This window comes from Microcaecilia unicolor, chromosome 3, assembly GCF_901765095.1.
Source record: "Microcaecilia unicolor chromosome 3, aMicUni1.1, whole genome shotgun sequence".
Taxonomy (NCBI): Eukaryota; Metazoa; Chordata; class Amphibia; order Gymnophiona; family Siphonopidae; genus Microcaecilia; species Microcaecilia unicolor.
The window spans coordinates 431122734-431147005 of NC_044033.1; the positions used below are offsets into that span (position 1 = coordinate 431122734).

Below are 24272 nucleotides of genomic sequence, written 5' to 3' on the forward strand. Positions count from 1 at the left end.
AATAGCATTGGTCCCAGTACAGATTCCTGCGGCACTCCACTATTCACCCTCTCTGAGAAAAATGGCCATTTAACTCTACCCTCTGTTTTCTGTTCAATAACTGATTCCTAATCCACAGAAGGACATTGCCTCATATCCCATGACTTTTTAATTTTCTCAGGAGTCTCTCATGAGGAACTTTATCAAAAGCTTTCTGAAAATCTAGATACACTACATCAACTGGCTCAGGATTATCCACATGTGTATTCACCCCTTCAAAAAAATGAAGCAAATTGGTGAGGCAAGACTTGGGTAGTTCTGTATATTTTAGCATACAATTCATGCAAAATACACTTAGATCCTATCAATGAAATAAATATTATATACACTTAGGTAGCAATTCTGTAACTGGGTTCTTCCAATTAGGCATCCAAATGGTATGGAGTAGGAGCCTTTTCTTTACAGGACTTGGGGCACCTACTTTTCTTTTACAATGCTAGCATAACCTGGTATTAACGCGCCTAACATTTAGGTGCTCACGCTTATGCCAGCCATACAGCTGGTAAGTCAACAGCCTAAGAGCCCCTTTTACAAAGCGGCGGTAAGCCCAACGCAGCTTACCACTCGCTAAAAAGGAAGTACCGCCGGGCTACTGCAGCAGCCTGGCGGTAGTTCCCACCCCCAGCACGCATCATATCCAGTGCTACAAAAATGTTTTTATTTTTGTAGTGCCGGTGTGTACCAAGCAGTAATTGGGCAGTGTCGTGCACTGCCCGGTTGCCGCGAGGTTAGCACGGGAGCTCTTACTGGCACCTCAATGGGTGGCGGTAAGGGCTCCCCCCCCTCCAAATGACCACGCAGCAAGTGCTTCACTTGTCGCATGGTCATTTCCTGAAAAAAAGAAAGACCTACCTTTCACCCACTGCGGTAAATGGGAGCCTCAGCATGCGTCAAAAGCTTAGGGGCCATAAGTGTGGCAGGTATGTGCGGAATTTACAGTATTCTGTAAGTTATGTGCATGTGAACCCTGCCTATGCTCTGCCTATGATCTATGCTTGTGTATACCTTCCTTGCAAATATGCACTATAAGTTCAGCGAGTATTTGAAGAATAGCACTAGCCCCAGGGCCTGTACAGAGTTTCCATTCCACAGCTAAGTAAACAAAAGTGTTGTAGTTTGGTTCATCAAAACAAAAAATATTCATTGAAACAAAACATAATAGTCCTGTGTTACTAAGTTGGCAGTCAAGATTCAAACTTCTGAGCAATATGTAACTGGCCTGGGGTCTGCCATGGAGGCTCTTCCTCCTCTCTTGGCCTCCATGACCTCCTCTAACCCTGAGTACGTATACTTCCTGGCATAGGACTGCACCCTGCTTGCTGGGTTTCCTTGCTCTGGCCTAGTTAAGGAGGCTTAAAGTCCTTGCTTAATAAACAAAAGTTGAAAACAGGAACATTCAAAAAAGACTGAATGTGGAGGCACAGGAGTAGTTCTAGAAGCACAGAAAACCAGCACATATAGTCCACTACCACAACAGTAATGCAAATGCATAGAGACCAACATTTTAAAATGATCGGGGATGCCAAACACAAAACAAATTACCCTTTCCCTAGGACAGAATAAAGAAACTTGTACCCACAGAGCTGACTCTTATGAAACATTGAGGTGGCTGACAGCTACGCATCATTGGTGCAAAAATGAATAGAATCCCTGCTAAAGAAAAGATTGCAGAATAGCTAAAGTCTAGTGGATTACTGGATCCAAAGTAGCATGGCATCACCAAGAGTATAGTAGGTCATGTCAAGCAAATTGCTTAATATCCATGCATCTATGCCAAGGGGTCTTAAATAAGGTTACATGTGGTTTACTTAGCTTTCATAAAGCCTTTAACACTTTTTCAATGATTTTATCATTTAATGAGTCCTCTTTGTGGAAAACAGGTTCAGTGAGATTCAGAAGAGATGGATGATGACTAGGGAGCCACAGGGATCAGCTCTGGGGCTGGCTCTGTCTCTAGATTTTGGTTTCACAAGTCAGACTTTTCAATTTCCTTCTAATTTTATTAAATATTTACATTACTTTTCTATTCACAAATGGTGAGCAACCAGTTATCACACAACAAAGTCATTTTACATATCTAGAAAGCATACACATTCCAAATAATGATTTTAGAAATCTGCTATTTGAACATGTATGACCCCAGAGATGCAGAAATTTATAAGGGGGGGAGGAGCGGCAGGGGCGTAGATTACACATGCACCAACAAGCATGTATTTCACACTTCAAAATGGGAAGACACATTTAGATTTTTATCCATGTTGGCCTTTGGACCTGCCCCAAGGCACATGTATGTGCCAACTCCCAGTTAAGATCTGGAGTCTCAAGCAAGGGGGAGGTTCAAATTCCCCTGGACCCCATGGCTTAACAAGGACCCCTCCCCACCCCCTGGACCCTCCAGACATAACAATGACCCATCCTCCATAACCCCCAGATCTTTCCAGGGGCTCTCCTTGGTGTCTGGCAGGGGAAGGGGAAAGGCTGGGGCAGGAGCAATCCCCAGTAGTTCCTACCCTGTTGTGTGGCCAAGATCATAATAGCACCACTGACCCCTAGTGGTAGTCTCAGAGTACTATTGTTAGGAATTGAGATACCAAATAAGAGCTCTTGGGAAATAAATACAATATTCAAGGTTGAATGTAATTTGCATTATTCTTTACTGCAGTAGTTACTAATCTGCAGTACTGAGTTCTTGTGGTGCAATACAATATTTTACCGCAGCTTGATAACTACCATTCTGAGTCTGTACCTGAGGCAATGGAGGGTTAAGTGAGATCACAAGGAGCAAAACCTGGCTTTCCTGGGTTCTCATCCTGCTGCTCTAGCCATTAGGCTACATTCCACTGTTAGTCTCCAGGATACTTAATTTAATTGCACTGCTGCCCTTTTTCCAATAGGTGAAAATGGCCCTGGTACCTTCTTAAGACGCAGTCATTGACAAACTTTGATGCGTTCATGAAATGGCAGTGAAATCAAGTAGAGAGTTCAAGCATACATGAAGAAACAAAGACAGGGTACAATTTATACCTACCAACTCCAGCAGTGTTGAAAATACTTGGCAGAACCAGCATGATGTGGTTTGGCCAATATTTTTTATATATTGCCAGCTCATACTCTTTGACAACCAAGACATGCAAGTGTTCAGCACTATCCATTGCATGATACAAGTTGAAGAGTCCATGCTCATGACGGCCAGTTGTAGGAGTAAAGATGGGGCTTCTTACATAATCCATATTCTGCTTTCAAAGCAAAAATATGATTCAGTCTTACAAATTACCTTTACACTCAAATAAGTTCTTTTTGTCTCTGCAATACAGTTTTAGGGGGCAATATCCAAATGATTCCAGTATTTAAATCAGTTATAAGTGCATTAATACAATTTGAAACACATTCACTTCCACTGTACATCTAAATTTGTGTGTACATAAAATTAATGTGTTCCAGACAAAAATGATGCCAGGCTGGACTGGGCTTTTCAAAATTAGGGCTAGATTTACTTAAATATGCTATTGGATTAGCACATACTAATGACATAATACCTTTAATTAACATTGCATAAGATGAGACCTATGGTAAACAATGCACATTAATTCATGTTAATACACTATAATGGATTAGTGCATTTTAGTAAACTTAGCCCTAAGGTAGTTGGCAAGATATTCAGCATCAACCAGCTAAAAGGCCCTTTTACTAAAGAGTGTTAAGCCCTTAACATGCAGTTAGCACATGCAAACAGGCTACCACTGAAATGTGTTGAAGCATTTTGCGGTATTTTGCTCGTCTATACCCGCTACCCCAAACATTTCTGATTTTTCAAAAATATTTTTCAAAGGGGACATGTCATGGGCAGAGAGTGGGTGTTCCTGTATTATCTGGCTAGTGCATTACAATTAGAATGTGCTAACTGGATAATGTAGAGTTAATGTAGGAGCACTTACTACCTCCTAAATAGGAGGTAGTAAGTGCTCTTCACATTAATGTTTTGCGGGTACCATGCTCTAATGGGAACACTGATATATAACCTGCCAAGAAAAAAAGAAAAAGCCCTAAAAAAGTACCTTCTTAAATCTGGGCTTAGCACACAGGAAAATTCTGTGTTAAGACATATTAAGCCCAGATTTTACCACACTGTAGTAAAAGGGCCTGTGGCGAAACAGGGGACTTATGTCTGTGATTTCTTATGTGAATATATGACATATTTGTTCCCCAGTGCATTTCCCTTGTTTGGCCAGCAAATGGTGTCTGTCCTCTACAAACAGAGAACAGACAAGCTGTTGCAGAAGTGACCATTTCTTCCGGCCTAAGCTCTCAGGGAAAGTAATTTGCACTGCTGTTGGCCAGAGGTCACTCAGTGTTTATGCTCTGGGCTCTGATTGGCCCTGAGGTTCAAAATCCAGCAAGAATCTGCTGGAAATCTTTTGTCTCAGAGAGGGAGTGTGGAGAGTAAGAGCCTCTACACTGAGACCCTGTTCAAACCTGTGAGCAGTTATATTTTTCCTGCACTCCCCAGGAACTACTCAGGTAGTGAGTAAGTGTTTAGTTAGTGTTATATTGATACCTGTTTAATTTACCTGTTATTGTTTGTTAATTACACCCTTTTCCTCCGTTCACTGCTCTACCTTGTTCTGAAAATGAACCTATTAGTTTATTAGCTCTGTTGTCCTGGACTGACTAAGAATCCTGGTGTTTGTGGGTGCTTTCTAGGAACTGTGGGACCCCTGGGATTGTGGCCCCAATGTCCTTAGAAACCACCGGGGAATTAACTTGCAGGTGAGAGACTCGCCCAGAGGCAAGCATAGCCCAGTGTGGTGGGAGAAGTGTATGCTAGTGTAGAGCATGTGCCCAGGTGCAGGTGGGCCTCAGCACTGCTGGGACAGACCCTTTAGGTGGCTGCAGGGTTAGCCACCGCTGAGTGCTAGGCATTTCATGACGGGCCATTAAATTTGGCCAGACAAATCTAGGCACTCCAATAGTTAACTTAAATTTGCCTGGTTGCCACTCAGTTTCATTCCCTCCCAGTGAGAAAAAGTATTTTAAAAAAAATCTCTCCCTAGTCACAATCTTCTTGTTCTTCCCTCTCAGCAATCAACAGTTTAAAAACAAGAACAAAAGGACCAAGTCATAAAGCCCTCTCCTGGTACCTGAAATTATAGAAAAAAAATGTCCACTGTCATGAAGTCCCCTCCCTGCTGCCACCCAAATGTGTTGAAAAAATGCCTTGATCCATAATCCTTATCTTCCTTGTTCTATCCCCAGTCTTGCTTCTATCCTATATTCTCCTGACTTCATCAAATAGACCTCCTGCCTCTCAGACCTTGTCAAAGTGACCCCAAGCCAAGTCAGCAGAAGTACTCGCCCTTCCCTTTGCCAGCTCATCATGCTGTAATGATCTGATGATGATATTAGATCAGTAATGCTGGGCATTGAGCCAGCAGGAGAGAGTGAATCCTGTTGGCTTGGGGTCACTTTGCGGGAAATCTAAGTAGTGCTGATATGGGGTAGGAGGATCATGGATCAAAGCATTTTTTCAAAACTTTTGCTGTACTCTGCCAGGGGTTGTTGGTGCCATTTTGAACCCAACACTGGCAGGGGCAGGAGCAACTAGGGATTGCTCCTGCTCCAGCACCCTAGACACCAGAGATTTCAACTGACAAACTTGGGGGAGGGGTCCTACAGAAGGATGGGGATTTTTTCATGGAGGGGAATTAAGATGGAGAGGAGGTCTTTGGGAGGGGGTTTCTAATGGGACAGCCTTTGAGAGAGGGGTTGTGTTCAAGTGGGCTTTGGGGAGAAGGTGAAGAAGATTCTTTTAATGCCCAGCCCTTTAAGATGCAACTTGGGAGCATCAAGCTTCAGGCCAGCAGCCTGAAGCTCCCAAGCAGGAAAGGTAACAGAAATTGTGCTATTCAATTTACATAATAATGAGGTGTGGGGGGGGGGGGTTCTTTTTGTATTTTGATTGGTCTGTTTTTACGTGCTGATTAACTTTTAATAAATATTCTATGTAAATGGATGTACATTTCCCCTACACATTTATAGTGTTTAAAAAAAACATTTTTATTCTTTTATCAACTTCACTATTCTCCTGTCACTATCACTGAATCTCTGCTTTTTTTGAAATTGGGGATAAGCAGTATCCACAGTCACTCCAGAAACAAGAGGAAATGCTAGAATATTCTCAGGAAGCAAAGGCACAGATGGAAACGCTATGTCTAAATGAGGATATCAGTGTCTTTGGCAGTGCACTTTTTCTAGTGAAAAGGTGCCGGTACTCAAATGCTAGGCCACCCTTCAGGGGTGGGGGTAGTCACTGAGAGACCCTCCCCACAATAGCCAGGCCCCCTGCAACCAATCACAGAACCTATGACAAGGCAGAATTGGTGTGTAGAGCCTGAGCTCTTTCATTAAAACTTGGGGACCATGGGTCCATTTTAGCAGACAATAGAAAAGGTGCCGGTACTCAGTACCCCCAAGTACCCCCTCAAAAAAAGCCCTGGTCTTTGGGCTACCATGTTAAAAAAAGGAACTGGAATATCAAGGACATTTGAGAACAACAAGCAGGGGGATACAAGACCTTTACATTTATAGTATCGATTTAAATATAGTTGTAAGCTTACCATATCTGTGATAAGGGGTAATCGCATGCTTTCTAGTTGTCCTCCAGGTTGGCTAAAGATAAAATGGTGCTCCTTTGACTTGGGTATGATAAAATGAAGGTTGATTTCCTCTCCAAGCATAGAGTAGGAAAATGCAAAGGCATGCAACGTGGACTCATACAGCTGAGGAGAAAATATATCATTGCTAATGGTTAAAAAGTGAGCTACAGTTTCAAACAGAAAATATCGTTTAACCTACTGCTAAAAAAACAGGACAAACCAATCTATCTAACATGATTAACATCAGACAAACTTTTTTGTAATTTGTAAAAAGTGGTCAACTTTAAAACTTTTTAGGGAATGTATGATTTCTGAAAACTATCCAGTGTATAAGTTTTAACAATTTGGTATGATCTTGCAAAGAATTTTGAGCTAGTCCCCTAATTTTACAGGTTTGTCAGGTATGTTCTTGTTTTTTGTGCTGGATTAAGAGCATCTTTCTTTGCTACTTTACATGTGTATGTTAATAAATAGTCCTATTTATGCCTGTATTCTGGTCACTTATGTGCATTCTTGGCACTTAAAAATTGGCACCTATTTATAGAATTGCCCTCCAAATGTTTATGAAAGTGCAATAAATCTGACAATGCTCTAGTTTCTGAAGGAACTTTTTCTCATAGTGCAGGATCAATAGAAGAAAAGGTGTATTTCTTCGTACCCACTAAACAAACAACTTTCAAAGAAGGCTCAGCTAGCAACGGATGAGATCACTGAAGGTACTGATGTGCTAATCTTTGAGATAATCAGCTGCAAAATTATGCAAAGATTTAAATTCAAGACAAAGAATCATCAATATTCAACAGGTGACCAACGTAAGGATTTAAGGAATGGGGGAGGGGGATCTTAGCCCTCTGTGTACACAATCTAACCACGCATGTTGCTGCATTATGAATCAGTTGCAAACTCTATTTTATTGGAGGACCAAGTAGACGTAGATTAAAATAATCCATCCTTCTTGTAATTCAAGTATGCATTATCTTAATCAAATCATTCTTATTCAAATAAGGATACAGCTGTCTAATTAACCAAAAATAAGAATAACAGCTTTCACATAAATCTTTGATATGAGCATGGACAAATTGTTACCTGACAAACTCAACAATAGTACACTCACTGAGAACAAAAGATTAGCTCCTTAGTGCCTGAATAAAAGCAGATACATTTTCCAAGCCCTCGGTGCAATTCTTTCATAACGGCATATGCAGCTGAAAATCATCAGCATACAAACTATATTTAATATTAAACCTTTTAAATTTTTCTTCGAAAAGGGGTCATAAAAATATGAACAAGGAGAGATATTGGAGCTCTGTGAGATTCTATATTTGAGAAGTCATAGGTGAGAGCTAAAGGGTCGCATTTTCTGCTTTCCTGTCTGTCTTCTGCTCTCTTTCCCAGTGTGTGTTTTCCATATGTCCTTTGTCCACTTTCCTCCTTTCTTTTTTCATTCCTTCACTTCAGCCACCTCTGACATACTTTCTCTTTCTCTGATTTCTGTCTGCCCACTCAAATTTCACCTGTCACTCTTCAGTCCTCTATGTTTCACCTACCTATCAACTTTCCATCTCTTCCTATTATCCTCTAGCTGCCCTGACTGACTCATTCCCTAGCCTCCTATTCCCTTCTCTTTCAACCATACCCTATTATTAAATTTCTACCCTCTCTACTCACTATCCTCCTCTCACTCATTTCCTTGAAAATGCCCATGATCTCTCCCATTTCAGCAAGCCAAACATCTACTACTACTTAACATTTCTAGAGCGCTACTAGGGTTACACAGCGCTGTACAGATTAACAAAAAGGACAGTCCCTGCTCTAAGGAGCTTACAATCTAATGGGCGAAATGTCAAGTTGAGGCAGTCTAGATTTCCTGAATAAAGGTATGGTGGTTAGGTGCCGAAGGCGACACTGAAAAGGTGGGCTTTGAGCAAAGATTTGAAGATGGGCAGGGAGGGGGCCTGGCGGATAGGCTCAGGGAGTGCACTTCGGGCATGGGGTGAGGCGAGGCAGAAAGGGCGGAGCCTGGAGTTGGCGGTGGTGGAGAAGGGTACTGAGAGGAGGGATTTATCTTGAGAGCGGAGGTTACGGGTAGGAACGTAAGGGGAGATGAGGGTAGAGAGGTAAGGAGGGGCTGCAGATCGAGTGCATTTGTAGGTGCAATAGGAGAAGCTTGAACTGTATGCTGGTACCTGATTGGAAGCCAGTGAAGTGACTTAAGGAGGGGGGTAATATGAGTGATCGGTCGAGGCGGAAGATAAGACGTGTCAGCTGAGTTCTGAACGGACTGAGGGGGATAGATGGCAAAGTGGGAGACCAGTGAGGAGTAGGTTGCAGTAGTCAAGGCGAGAGGTAATGAGGGAGTGGATGAGAGTTCGGGTGGTGTGCTCGGAGAGGAAAGGGCGAATTTTGCTAATGTTATAGAGGAAGAAGCGACAGATCTTGGCTATCCCTTCCCTTCCCATGCCCTCGTAACCTAGTATTTCCCCTCTCTTTTTTTCCACCCACACTTGAAGCCCAGCATCTCCCTGTCCCCTCTCCCTTCCCCTTCACCCTTATGAGTCTAGCAAATCCCCTGGCCCCTCTCCCTTCCCCTCTACCCCATGAGCCCAGCAATTCCCTGAACCCTCACCCTTCCCCTCCACCTCTATAGGTCAAGCAATTCCCTGTCCCCTCTTCCTTCCCCTCCACCCCTATGAGCCCAGAAACTCCCTGTCCCCTCTCCTTTTGTCCTCCACTCCTGTGGGTCTAGCAATGCCTTGTACCCTCTCCCTTTTCCTCCACCCATGTGGTCCAGCAACTTCCTGTCCTATCTCTCTTCCCCTCTAGCCCTACAGTCCAGCAACACAAAAAAGGCTCCTGGTCAGCACAGGCAGCCTGTTATGGCTACTGCTGATGATGAAAAGATGAGATTTCATGGATGGTGAAGGGTGGTGTTGGGGAGGACTAGGGTGAGGTGCTGGATCCATAGTAGTAGGAGGAGTGGGGAGGATGAAAGAGCAAGACAAGCTGCAGCCTTTACAAAAAAAAACCCCAAAAACAAACAAAGGCTGCTCTGTGTGCCAGCCCCACAACACACTGGTTGAGAACTGTTGCATTATAGAATACTAGTATAACCAAATATTAGTGTGCCTAACACATCTAGGTGCTCACACCTACACCAGCCATAAAGCGCAGGTGCCTAAATGCAGAGACGTGTGCAAAGCTCCATCCCTGTACATACCTCCCTCCCCCCTGCAAATATGCATTATGGCATTTACATGTGTATGTTTTGTTTTTGTTACATTTGTACCCCGCGCTTTCCAACTCATGGCAGGCTCAATGCGGCTTACATGGGGCATTGGAGGGTTAAGTGACTTGCCCAGAGTCACAAGGAGCTGCCTGTGCCTGAAGTGGGAATTGAACTCAGTTCCTCAGTTCCCCAGGACCAAAGTCCACCACCCTAACCACTAGGCCAGATAAAAGCATATATGTCAATATTATAAACATTTACGTGTAATGCATGTGTAAATGCGAGAGCCTAGTTTATAAAATTGCTCTTCACGTGTTTAACATGAGCTACACATCAAAGAGGGTAGACTAGAAAGCTGAACTAGCTTGCACTAAATTTGAAATGGACTTGCTTTAAAATCTAAGTAAGGCAAGCCAGGTAAATCTGAGCCATCTTTAAAGATCTGGGTTTTCACAAAATGCAGAAAACCTAGAATAAAATGCAGCCTGGGTCATGGATCTGTGCATGTAAGTTCTCTATAAGGCATCTTAGTACAACTTACTGATACCTAGGGTTGAAGCCCATGTATGATGGCACTGTTCACAGTGATGGTATGTATTATAAGCAGCATATTTAGATAATCTAATTCGAGTAGTATGACGTCGCACGTAGGTATCCTCATGGTGTTTGTTCACCGATTTATCTGGAAATACAAGACATATTAACATGATACAGAATAAAGACTATGGCTTTGATATTCTGCTGGTGCAATTAGCATTTTGCTGATGGCCTCTGTGTTCTCCGTGGAAATTCAATGCTGGGCCATATCTTGATCCAGCATTGAATTTCTGGGTATACAGACCCAGAGAAGACATGGAGGGGCATAATCGAACGCGAACGCCCATCTCCATGGGCATCTATCTCCGAGAACGGGTACGTGAAGGGGCGGGACAAACCGTATTATCGGAAAAAAAATGGGCGTCCATTTTTTTTCCGATAATACGGTTTGTGCCAGCCAAATGCATCGGATTTCAGCGGATTTGAGCTGGGCGGTATCGTTTTTCAGCAATAATGGAAACCGAAGGCGCCCAGCTCAAAAATGAACAAATCCAAGGCAATGGGTCGTGGGAGGGGCCAGGATTCGTACTGCACTGGTCCCCCTCACATGCCAGGACACCAACCGGGCACCCTAGGGGGCACTTGTAACAATTAAAAAAAAAAAGTTAACTACCTCTGAAGTCCATAGCTCCCTTCCCTTGGGTGCTGAGCCCCCAAAATCCCCCCAAAACCCACTCCCCACAACTCTACACCATTACCATAGCACTTATGGCTGAAGGGGGGCACCTAGATGTGGGTACAGTGGGTTTTGGGCGCGGTTTGGAGGGCTCCCATTTACCACCACAAGTGTAACAAGTAGGGGGGGGATGGGCCTGGGTCCACCTGGCTGAAGTCCACTGCACCCACTAACAACTGCTCCAGGGACCTGCATACTGCTGTGATGGAGCTGGGTATGGCATTTGAGGTTGGCATATAGGCTGGGGAAAAAAAGTTTTTAAAGTTGTTTTTTTTTGGTGGGAGGGGGTTAGTGACCACTGGGGGAGTCAGGGGTGGTCATCCCCGATTCCCTCCGGTGGTCATCTGGTCATTTAGGGCACTTTTTTGGGACTTGTTCGTGAAAAAAAAAGGTCCAAAAAAGTGACCCAAATTCGCGCTAAAAACGCCTTTCTTTTTTCGACTATCGGCCGAGGACGCCCATCTCTCCTCAGCCGATAAACACGCCCCAGTCCCGCCTCCAACACGCCCCCGTCAAGTTTGGCCATTTCCACAACAGATTGCAGTTGAAGACGCCCAAAATCGGCTTTCGATTATACCGATTTGGGCGCCCACGGGAGAAAGACGCCCATCTCCCGATTTGGGTCGAAATATGGGCGTCTTTCTCTTTCGAAAATAAGGCGGATAGCCAGTTAAGGGGTCCTTTTACTAAGCTGCGGGAAAAAGGGCTTTGGGGTAGCAGCAGGTGCCAAATTTCCCGCACTCAGGGCCCTTTTTACCGTAGTGGGCAAAAGGTCCTTAAAAAAATGGCCATGTGGTAAGACCCTTACTGTATGGTCATGCGGGGGAGGGAGCACTTAATGCCACCCATTGAGGTGGTGGTAAGGGCTCCCATGGTAACCCAGTGGAAACCGGTTAGCACACGGAGAGGCATGATTACCCCTGGGTTAGTGCCGAGCTATAAAACATTTTTTTCTGGAATGGTGGAAATGGCGTACACTCAAGGCGGAACTACCGCCAGCGACTGCATTGGCCCAGAAGTAGTTCTGGGTTAGCGTGCGGTTCTGGGCTTACCATCACTTAGTAAAAGGGCCCCTAAGTGCTATATTCAACAATTAACTGGCCACGGTGAGCCCTATATTTTATGTGGTCCTATGTGCAGAGTTACTTTGGCCATTTATGCAGGGCCGTGCTAACACGGTAAGCGAGGTAAGCATGGCAGGGGGGCGCTTCCCTCTGGGGGGCGCCGCCGCACCATGCTCACCTCGCTCGCGCTCCCGCAACATCCCTTTTCTTTTAAATTTACCTCCGTGGTGGCAGTTCCGGCAGCGCAGCGTCAGGGAAGGAGGCGGCGCTCCCGACGTCTAGCCTTCCCTTCGCTGTGTTCCGCCTTCTTCTGACGTCAAGGATGACGTCAGAAGAAGGCGGACACAGCGAAGGGAAGGCTAGACGTCGGGAGCGCCGCCTCCTTCCCTGACGCGCTGCCGGAACCGCCACGGAGGTAAATTTAAAAAGAAAAAAAAAGAAAAGGGATGTTGGGGGGAGAGAAGAGGGCGGGCAGTTGAACAATGGGAGCGGGAGGGCAGGGGAGAAACGAGAGCATGGATGCGAAGGGGGGGGGGGAGAAGAGGGCGGGCCAGGCTGGGACATGGGAGCGAGAGGAGAGAGAGGAGCATGGATGCGAGGGGGGTCATGGAAGGGAGAGAGGGGAATTGCTGGATAGGGATTAATGGAGGGGGCAGGGGACAGAGGAGCATGGATGGGCATGGATTGGGATGGCAGGGCTCAGAGAGAGAGGGGAATTGCTGGAAAGGGATGAATGGAGGGGGCAGGGGACAGAGGAGCATGGATGGGCATGGATTGGGAGGGCAGGGCTCAGGGAGAGAGGGGAATTGCTGGATAGGGATGAATGGAGGGGACAGATGGGCATGGATGGATATGGATTGCAGGGCAGGGCTCAGGAGAGAGGGGGAATTGCTGGATAGGGATGAATGGAGGGGGCAGGTGACAGAGGAGCATGGATGGGCATGGATTGGGAGGGCAGGGCTCAGGGAGAAAGGGGAATTGCTGGAAAGGGATGAATGGAGGGGGCAGGGGACAGAGGAGCATGGATTGGGAGGGCAGGGCTCAGGGAGAGAGGGGAATTGCTGGAAAGGGAATGAATGGAGGGGGCAGGGGACAGAGGAGCATGGATGGGCATGGATTGGGATGGCAGGGCTCAGGGAGAGAGGGGAATTGCTGGATAGGGATGAATGGAGGGGGCAGGTGACAGAGGAGCATGGATGGGCATGGATTGGGAGGGCAGGGCTCAGGGAGAGAGGGGAATTGCTGGGAAGGGATGAATGGAGAGGGCAGGGGACAGAGGAGCATGGATGGACATGGATTGGGAGGGCAGGGCTCAGGGAGAGAGGGGAATTGCTGGAAAGGGATGAATGGAGGGGGCAGGGACAGAGGAGCATGGATGGGCATGGATTGGGAGGGCAGGGCTCAGGGAGAGAGGGGAATTGCTGGATAGGGATGAATGGAGGGGACAGATGGGCATGGATGGATATGGATTGCAGGGCAGGGCTCAGGGAGAGAGGGGAATTGCTGGATAGGGATGAATGGAGGGGCAGGTGACAGAGGAGCATGAATGGGCATGGATTGGGAGGGCAGGGCACAGGGAGAGAGGGGAATTGCTGGAAAGGGATGAATGGAGGGGGCAGGGGACAGAGGAGCATGGATGGGCATGGATTGGGAGGGCAGGGCTCAGGGAGAGAGGAGAAATTGCTGGACATAGAGGGGAGGGAAGAGAGATGAAGGAGATGAAATGAGGGAAAAGGAAGAGAGGAGAATAACTGCACATGGATGAAGAAAATAGGCAGAAGCTGAGGACCAGAAATGAAGAAGAAAGGAGGAAAGGAAAGAAATAAATGGAAAGGAAGCCCTGGAAACGGAGTTAAGAGGACAGATAGCAGCAGAATCAGATACTGGGCCAGCATGATCAGAAAAAGAAAGTCACCAGACAACAAAGGTAGAAAAAAAAATCATTTTATTTTCATTTTAGTGTTTGGAATATGTCCACTTTGAGAATTTACATCTGCTATCTTATTTTGCAATGTATAGCAATTTGTTTCTAAGAATATTGCTGACAATTCCTGTCAGTGTGGCAAGTGGTGAGCGATCATTTTCACGGGGGGGGGGGGGGGGGGGTGTGCCGCCAACTGATAGTCTGCAGGGGGGGCGCCAACTGATAGGCTGCAGGGGGGCGCCAGAGACCCTAGGCACGGCCCTGCATTTATGTGTTGAATATTGGCAGTTAAGCAGCCAAATACTGACTCTGTCCCCAGATCACACCCAAGGTAAGCAAGGTAGGACAGCTTCAGTGGCACTATCTGGTTAAGTGTCACTGAATGTGACCGGTTAGCCTCAAACATGCAATTTAACTGGTCAGGAGCTGTTTCTGGCTGGTTAAATCTCGAATATCGACCCCAACATTTTCTCACATCTTCCTGCTATACTAATCATGATTATAGCATTAAGTACTTTAAAGAAATACAAAAACACAGTTGCCAACACATTACTGATATAATAGTATTACTCAGTGACGATCCTAGGTCGGCTTCCATCCGGGGCGGATCGCCGATGTGCAACCCCCCCCCCCCCCCCCCCCCCCCGGGTGCAGCATGACCCCCCCCCCCCCCCCAATAATACGGTTGGGGACACCCAAATCAGCAAATTTAGGTCGACCTAGAGATTGTCATCCCCACGACTTGGTCGTTTCTGATTTTCAGCGATAATGGAAAGTGAGGACGCCCATCTCAGAAACGACCAAATCCAAGCCATTTGGTCGTGGAAGAAGCCAGCATTCGTAGTGCACTGGTCCACCTGACATGCCAGGACACCAAGCAGGCACCCTAGGGGGCACTGCAGTGGACTTCACAAATTGCTCCCAGGTACATAGCTCCCTTACCTTTAGCCAGATGCACTAACTAAACAGAAAAAGCCCTTTCCTTACCAATCCCTTAGTGATTCGGAAAGGAATGGGCATGCATGAAGGAAATCACATGCAAATGAGCTGCTCGCTGTTAGCTCATTTGCACACGATTTCCTTCCTAAGAAGGGGAAGCCAGTGCAGAGCAGCCAAGCTGCGTGTATAATAGACGTCTACAACCTTAAATAAATTGTCATCTACAACCTTAGAAAAATACAAGTCCAGGTGAAAATGTCCAAGTGCTTGTCAGGGATGTCTTCGTCCCTGCAATGGCAGTTGAGGATGTCCAAAATGTGGATGTTTCTGTGAGAAGGACATCCATGCCTGCTATGCCTCCAACACCCCCTTTATTTATTTGGATTTTGGATCACAAGTAGCAACAGGGGGACTTGAACTGGCCACCTCTGGATTGCAAGACCAGTGCTCTAACCACTAGACCACTCCTCCACACCATACTCTTCCACTCCATACCACGCTACTCCCTTGAAATTTGGCCGTGGGGGGGGGGGGGGAGACAGTTGAGGATGTCCAAAATGTTTGAAAGAAGGACGTCCACGCCTTCGTTATGCCTCCACTGAAACACACATACCCCCCCCCAGGGACCTGCATACTGCCCCCCCCCACCCACCCACAGGGACAGCCAAATTTCAAGGGCATGGAATGGCACTGAGGCGTGGCCTAGTGGTTAGAGCACTGGTCTTGCAATCCAGAGATGGCTGGTTCAAATCCCACTGCTGCTACTTGTGATCCAAAATCCAAATAAATAAAGGGGGTGTCAGAGGCATAGCAAAGGCATGGACATCCTTCTCACAGAAAAGTCCACATTTTGGACGTCCTCAACTGCAGTCGCAGGGACGGAGGCATAGCGAAGGACGTCCTTCACCCATACTCAAAAAGACAAAAGGGGAGTCAGGGGAGGTCATCCCCGATTCCCTCCGGTGGTCATTTAGGGCACATTTTTGTGGCTTGGTCATAAAAAAAAAAGGATCAAGTAAAGTTAGCCAAGTGTTTGTCAGGGACGCCCTTCTTTTTTCCATTATCGCTTGAGGACGCCCATCTGTTAGGCATGCTCCAGTCCCACCTTCGCTACACCTCCGAACTTTGGTCATCCCCGTGACGGGAAGCAGTTGGGGATGCCCAAAATCAGCTTTCGATTATGCCGATTTCGGCAACCCTGAGAGAAGGACGCCCATCTCCCGATTTGTGTCAAAAGATGGGTGCCCTTCTCTTTCAAAAATAAGCCTGATATTATATCTGGCTAAGTCAGACTGCACAAAATTAGTGAGATCATATTTAGGTCTGCTTTTTAAGTAACTACACTTAGGGTGTCTTTTATTAAACTGCGCTATTGTTTTTAGATTGCGCTACAAATCAGCTGGCGCTAAACACTGAGACGTTCGTAGGATTATAATAGGCATCTCAGCATTTAGCGCCAGCTGATTTTTAGTGTGACCTAAAAATGCTAGCGCACCTTAGAAAAGACCCCCTTAACCAGCTAAGTTTAGAAAGTTCACAAGACAACACACAGAAATTTTGCCAGGTAAAGGAGATAGAAGTTGAATTTTTATATTAATATTAACCAATTTTAGGGGCACAGTTAACAACCTCGGCTACTGTTAAGATGGGCTAATGTGTTATTTTAGTACAGGTCCCATTTTATACGCTGAGACCTAGTTACTAATAACTAGGGTTAACAGTAAAATAACATGTATTAATGGTAGCCCATGTTGATAACTTCCAACCTCCTTAACTGGGTACATTTTTTTGAAAATCAACCTCTACTTTTTTTGTTCATTTTAATGGAGAGAAATCTCCCATTTAAATTCAAATTATTTGCAACAAGAGTAGCTGATACTTAACTACTCACACTAAAACAGGTGTTATATAAAAAAGAAAAAAATTAACAGATATCTGACCTTCACTGCTGATGCTCTGATACCTTGAACAGATCAAGCTTGCATCTTCGTACTTTGGGTCGTGAACCGTATAGTCAAAAGGCATCTTCTTAAATATTTCAAGATCAGGCCACAGATCCCCAGGTTGGTGATAACATTGGTCCAGTTCTTCTTTGGCATCTGCTGTATCAGTGAACATCCATAGTTTGTAGATAACATAAAATATTTCAAACTGATGATGTTCTAAAAATTTGCAAAATTTAAGCAATATCATATATGCAGAGGTGACCAGTATTTCTTTGGATTGGGTACATTTCCTCCTAAACACAGCTAAGCTGGTTTTCTGCAAATAAACATTAAACAATTTCTATGGGATATTTTATTATTTCAAGACCTATGTTCCTTCAGAAACATGCAGAACTGGGCTAGGGATGATATTGTTCAAATACAGTATCATGCTTCAAGTTGGACTTTCTGAAATGTATATAAAAGTAGATAGATATGAATGATTAAGCTTCATTACAGCCCTCATTTGCGCTGAAACATCATCTTGGAATGTTGCAAATTATATCGACATATCAGTTTAGTTCAGGAGGTAATGGGTACATAAACTTTTGTCATGTATCTCTACTTCCAACGGATCAAGTTAACCATAATGAAGCCCATCCATCATAATTTTCCCTTTGAAACTTAACAATGAAGTGTTCAATCATAACTTTTATTTTCTAAGTCTAGACAAAATGCATGATGACTTCCTCATATAGAATGATAGGCATAACACTCCATCTCCCAAGGAGGATCTACTCAGGAGGAGGTAAGTTCTTTAGGTGGGAGAGATTATTTTGGGTGGGAAGTTCTTCAATGGAAAGATCTTTGGGGGGTGATTGGGAATGGCTGCAGTGGGGAGAGGGGAATCTGGAGTCTGTTAAGGCCTCTTTAATTTGCCTCCCAGGAGCATTTGGCTGATGTAGACTTCCTGTTTCTGAGGAGCAGAGCCAGCAGAGCCATCAGCAGCATGGGCCTAGACAGTTTCTGCAGCTTCATGCCACATGTTTTATTCCCAGTGGGAAGCGGCTTGGCTGGCAGTGAGCTAAGGTAGCTGTGCCACCGGACAGTGGATAGTGTGCAGAGCATGGCGCCACCAGGGGTGGAGGGAAGGGCCGATCCTCAAAAGTTTGCCCAGGGTTCCACAGGTGGTTAAAGCAGCCCTGATGATTAGTACAGATTTTCCTGACTTTATAAGGAGCCAACATCATCCAAGTGGTCTGGTATTCCCTGAAAAAAATAAGCTTCTACAGCTTGGAGCGGACAGGCTCGAAATGATGTCTCCATATACAAAATATGCAAAATCCACTATAAAAATGTCTGAAAATCAGGAAAAAATCCCAAACACACCAAACATCTCTGTATATCCCTAATGTCTACAATAAATTTAATTTGACTTTGGCACTCATTTTCAAAGCATATGGACATTTCAAAAGGCTGAAAAGGCCATCCATGTGTTTGAAACGTCCAAATCCTGATTTTGCCGAGGCAGAATAGGGATGACCAACACTGCAGTGCATCCAAATGGCAAGGGTGCGTGTTCTGGGTGTGTTTTAGGTGGGACTAAGGAGGGCCTAAAATCTGGACATCCAACAGCAATTACCAAAGGGGAAGACACATCCATGTCTAAAAAGAAGAATGTCCTCATTTATTCCTGGTTCAGGAACATCCAGGTTACAGAAAGGTGCTCTGATTGAGCGGTTGTCCACTGGAGGGATTAAGGTTTGACACTCTCTTAATCCTCCAGTGGTTACTGTTCCCATCCCTTTCCCCTGAAAATGAGAGCAAAAGGAGCTACAAGGCTCTATCACAGCTTCAGGTATTATAGGCATTCTTAAGACAGCCAGAAGTATCTCTGAGGAGTAGCCTAGTGGTTAGTGTAATAGACTAAACCAAGGAATCCAGGTTCAAATCCCACTTGAACTTTTTTTTTCACTTATGAGCCCTCCAGAAACGGAAAAATACCTGCTGTACCTAAATATATAAGATACCTGAAAGCCTGAAGGCTATTGAAGTGGTGTACATTCAGGTACAGTAGGTATTTTTCAGTTCCTGGAGGGCTCACAATTACAAAAAAAAAAAAAAAGAGTTAGTGGGGTTTCAACCTGAGTCCCTTGGTTTACAGTCCTCTGAATCAACCACTAGACTGATTCCCTACTCTGCATGGATGACTGTCCTGCTTATTTTCGAAGGAGATGCCGGCCATCTTCCGACACAAATCGGGAGATGGCCGGCGATATCCTGAACCCGGCCAAATCGGTATAATCGAAAGCCGATTTTGGCCGGCACCAACTGCTTTCCGTCGCGGAGCCGGCCAAACTTCAAGGGGGCATGTCAGTAGGGTAGCGATGGCGAGACTGGGGCGTGGTCAGGAGATGGCCAGCTTCGCCTGATAATGGAAAAAAGAAAGCCGGCCCTGACGAGCATTTCGCCGGCTTCACTTGGTCCCTTTTTTTTCAGGACCAAGCTTCAAAAAGGTGCCCCAACTGACCAAATGACCAGTGGAGGGAATCGGGGATCACCTCCCCTTACTCCCCCAGTGGTCACCAACCTCCTCCCCCCCAAAAAAATTTTAAAAAAAACTTTTTTGCTAGCCTCTATGCCAGCCTGAAATGTCATACCCAGCTCCCTGACAGCAGTATGCAGGTCCCTGGAGCAGTTTTTTGTGGGTGCAGTGCACTTCAGGCAGGTGGACCCAGGCCCATCCCCCCCTACCTGTTACACTTGTGGTGATAAATGGGAGCCCTCCAAACCGCCCCCAAAACCCACTGTACCCACATGTAGGTGCCCCCCTTCAGCCATCAGTGCTATGGTAATGGTGTAGAGTTGTGGGGAGTGGGTTTTGGGGGGGAATTTGGGGGGGCTCAGCACCCAAGGAAAGGGAGGTATGCACCTGGAGCAATTTTTGAAGTCCAATGCAGTGCCCCCTAGGGTGCCTGGTTGGTGTCCTGGCATATCAGAGGGACCAGTGCACTACAAATGCTGGCCCCTCCCACGACCAAATGCCTTGGATTTGGCCGGGTTTGAGATGGTCAGCATCGGTTTCCATTATCGGCGAAAACCGATGCTGCCCATCTCAAACCCGGCCATCTTTTTCGATAATGCGGTTCTGGACTGCTCTTTGCGGCGCCGGCCATCTTCGATTATGCCCCTCTGTGTGGCCTTTTTCTAAGAATGCTGCTATACAGATGTTTATGTGTCGCCCTCCCAGTTCAAAATGTAGATGTTTCAGTTTGTAAAATGAATAGCACATGGACGTCCATCTCACGTATTTTCAAACAGGCTGTATCCTATTCAAAAATACATGTGAGATGGTTGTCTGTTTGGGGCATTCTGACTTGGACATCCTTTCGAAAATGTGCCTCCACATTATTAGTGTATTATCTTTACTAATTCAGGACATAATTACAGCCTTATCAATAACTTAAGTCAAACACAGTCATTTTGTGCATCCAGAAATCAGAAAGTGTGTCTTCATTTTCCAGTAGTTAATATTACATTGTACACCACACAAGAACTTACTGATATTAATTTCTTCCTCATCATAAATATCCACTTCGGTCAATCTAATCAGCATTCTGGACAAGATACTGAGGAACTGAAGGTAGGCTCCCGTCTTTCCTACCTGCAAGTACATAAACCAAAAATTTAGTAGTTAAAGCTTTACCTCATCACCACTGGGCCAGCAAACCAGTGGTGCAAATCCATAGTAAAGAAACAACTTTCACAGAGAATTCCTTTTAGTGCTCTCATATTTCTGGCAGAGCTAAGGTCCCTTCCTCTTTCAGTTAGGGTGCAGCATCAGGACTGAATAAGAACCTGTTACACTATACATGAATTGTGTAAGAGTCTTCCAGCTCTTTCAGTAGGACAATCAAATTGCTAGAACCTAGGATAATTGTGGAGAATGAGGGAGTTGTGATCACTTGGGACATTCTAATTCCATCTAACAGAAAGGTCAATGCACGAAAACCAGTAAAAGAAAAAGCACCAGAACTGCATTCCAAACAGAAGCATCAAGGCACTATTCTGTAAAGTGCATAGAGAAGATCCTCAGGAGAGCTTTTACTAAGCCGCAGTAGGCTCTATGTGCATGCAGCATGTGCCCAAATAAGACTACCACCAGGCCAGCGCGCTCACCTGGAGGTAATGTCAGATTTGGCATGTGCCCATAATGCATGGATGAATTATTTATTTATTTCCTCCAACACACGCCATTTCCGGCGTAAATTGGCACTTGCCACGCACCAACCGGTAATCACATGTTTAGCACATGAGCCTTTACTGCTAGATCAATAGGTGGCGTTAAGGGCTCAGGCCGGTTTTGGGCGAGCTGGTTTCATTTTTACCGCAGGCCCTTTTTCCATCCCATTTTAAAAAAGCCCTTTTTTGTAGATGCGGTAAAAACTGGCTCAGCGAACGCCCAACACGTGCCTACACTACCGAAGGCCACTTTTTACCAGTGCTTAGTAAAAGGGTAACTCAAATAGCCAGAAATGTAATTAAACTAGGAAAGTGCGGCAGAAAGATAAAGAAATATTCCAAATTGTTTTGAGTCACACTAACTTGGTCAAAAGGTATTTCCAAGTGCACCTTGATAATCTCTCTAGCGCTGATATTCAGAGTATGGGAGGCAGGCCAGCTAACTCCCGCCATTGGCGGTGACCAGCATTGAATATCTGGTTTATTCGTGGCCAGTTCAAACAACCAGCTGAGCCAATATTCAGCACTGGCCGGTTAAGTTTACAGTGGCCAAAGATCGGCCTGCTATTTGGGTGGCCTGATTTGGCTGCCAAACTTAGCCGGTGATGCGCTGAATATTCATGGATAGCCACCTATATTTCACGACATAACTGGTTATCCACTAAGCGCTGACCGTGAATATTCAGCAGGAGATAACCAGCTATCTCCCATTGAATATTCGTGGACAACTGGTTAAGTGCTATTTAACCAGCCAGGAGCTGTTCTTGGGCGGTTATATAGCGCTGAATGTCAGAGGGACTGTACATATCACATCTCATGAACTCCTGAAGGAAGCTCTCTTTGGCATATTCAAGTATTAAGGCAAATTATTATTATTATTTATTGAATTTGTATCCCACATTTTCCCACCCATTTGCAGGCTCAATGTGGCTTACTTAGTTTAGTTATAATATTGTCATTCTGGGGCCCTTTTACTAAGTCACGGTAAAAAGTGGCCTGCGGGAGAGTAGGCTCCTGTACTGGGCATGTGCCGGGCCAGTTTTTACTGCATCTACAAAAAATGACCTTTTTTTATGGGACAGGAAAAGGGCTTGTGGTAACAATGAAACCAGCAACCCAAAACCGGCCTGAGCCCCTAACGCCACCCACTGAACCAGCGGTAAAGGCTCACACACTACACGCCCAGTGATCGGTAGGCACACGCCAAGTGCCGATTACAACTGGAAGTGGCGCGTGTAGGAGGCAATAAGTAAATAATTCATCCACGCATTATGGGTGTGTGCCAAATCTGAAATTACTGGCAGGAGGGTGTGCTGGCCTGGCGGTAGTCTCATTTGGGAGTGTGCTGCATGCGACTAGAGCCTACCCACAGCTTAGTAAAATGGCCCCTCTGGTAGTAAAGAAATTTGAGATCATACCCATCAACCCTGACTTAGGAGTGAGGTTCATTATTGTCAAGATATTTATACAACTAACTTATTTGGAGACACTGGCCCCCGAAAGAACAATCAATAAAATATTTACTATCAGCAGTGCTTTACATATGTATTATGCCATAAATCAAGGCATATCACACTAACAAGGAACACTGAATTTAGCTAGAATTTAACTTATGACCCCTTAATACTGTATCAGATCTAAATAAATATACAACTTTATTATGGAAACATACTCAATATCATAATTTCTTTTAGAATCAGTTTAGCTGAGAACCAGAGCAAATAGTTGAGCATACAATACATATAGCAATGTAAGTTCCATTTCTGAATGAAATATGTATACGTTAGGAAAAGGATCTGAATGAACAGATAGATGAGGGACATGGGAGATTGTATTTAGACTGATAGTAAAGCTCTTGATTTCAATTTTGATTAGGGAAAATGGCTATAAATTGACCTATAGGTGGTATCTGACCTCAGAGCACTTGAACAAGTTCTACCCACACAGTACAGACAGATGTTGGTGGAAGTATGGGGCAGCAAGGGACCTTTTATCACATCTGGTGCATTTACCCTATAATTTCTTTCTTTTGGAAGATGGTAGTCTGAACATTTCAACAGATAGCACAGCAGATGCTTCCAATGAACCCTAAGCTACTGCTGTTGGAGCTATTGAAGGACATGGAACTGGGGAATTATGAAAAGCATTATTTCATTTCTTGTATACCACCTGCAAATCAAAAAGCTATTAAAGTGGTGTATATTCAGGTACAATAATTAATTTTCTGTCCCTGAAGGGCCCATAATCTGAGTCTATGCTCAAATTAATGGAAGGTTAAAGGATGTGTATACGATCACAAAGAGCTGCAGTGAGATTTGAACTGGGCTCCCCTGGTTCTCAGTCTGCTGCTCTAACCACGAAGCTACTCCTCCATTCCACCTCATATTTCCAGTGAAATGTAATATTGTCAAAGCATAGAAACAACCCAGTATCCCTGATATCAAGAGCTGGATGAGATGGATTAAGATGAGACTCATAGAAAAACTTATAACAATCAATAGGGAGAAAGGAGAGAGGCATGATTTGGGAGACATGGCAGCAAAGCATAGTTAAGGAGAAATTGTGCAATATGAGTAGCTAATCTGATTTGGTTCACAGTGAATACAGTGAGGTGTAGGATACGTTGTGGTGAGAGGGAGATAAAGCGGGAAATCTGTATCTGCTGTTGGGAGTTGTATTTATGGATCCAAGAAACTGAAGAAACCAATGTGATCCAGGTTTTGCTACATGTTGAATTATAATATATGTATCAAACTGAACCAGAAGGCATTCTAAAAATCACAATAAAGGTATCAGAGATATTCTGGATATCCATCAGGGTCATGGTTATTTAGATTTAGCTTACACTCAGGAATAGTAAGTACTTTCCTATCCCTACAGGATTTACTATCTATTAGAGTCATGGAGTCACTGCTGAAGGAAAGGATAGTTAACTTTCTAGAAGCCAATGGGTTACAAGATCCAAAGCAACATGTCTTTACCAAAGG

At 44.9% G+C, this 24272-nt stretch overlaps 1 protein-coding gene across 1 annotated transcript in view; it reads right to left on the bottom strand.

Moving 5' to 3' along the window:
- The window catches only part of GREB1 (growth regulating estrogen receptor binding 1), a 209532-nt gene that overhangs the window by 31841 nt on the left and 153419 nt on the right, over positions 1–24272 (bottom strand). Inside the window, 6 exon segments of the mRNA XM_030195152.1 lie at positions 3068–3272; positions 6654–6815; positions 10456–10487; positions 10490–10600; positions 17059–17217; positions 20605–20707. Of these exon segments, the coding sequence (XP_030051012.1) occupies positions 3068–3272; positions 6654–6815; positions 10456–10487; positions 10490–10600; positions 17059–17217; positions 20605–20707 (772 nt within the window).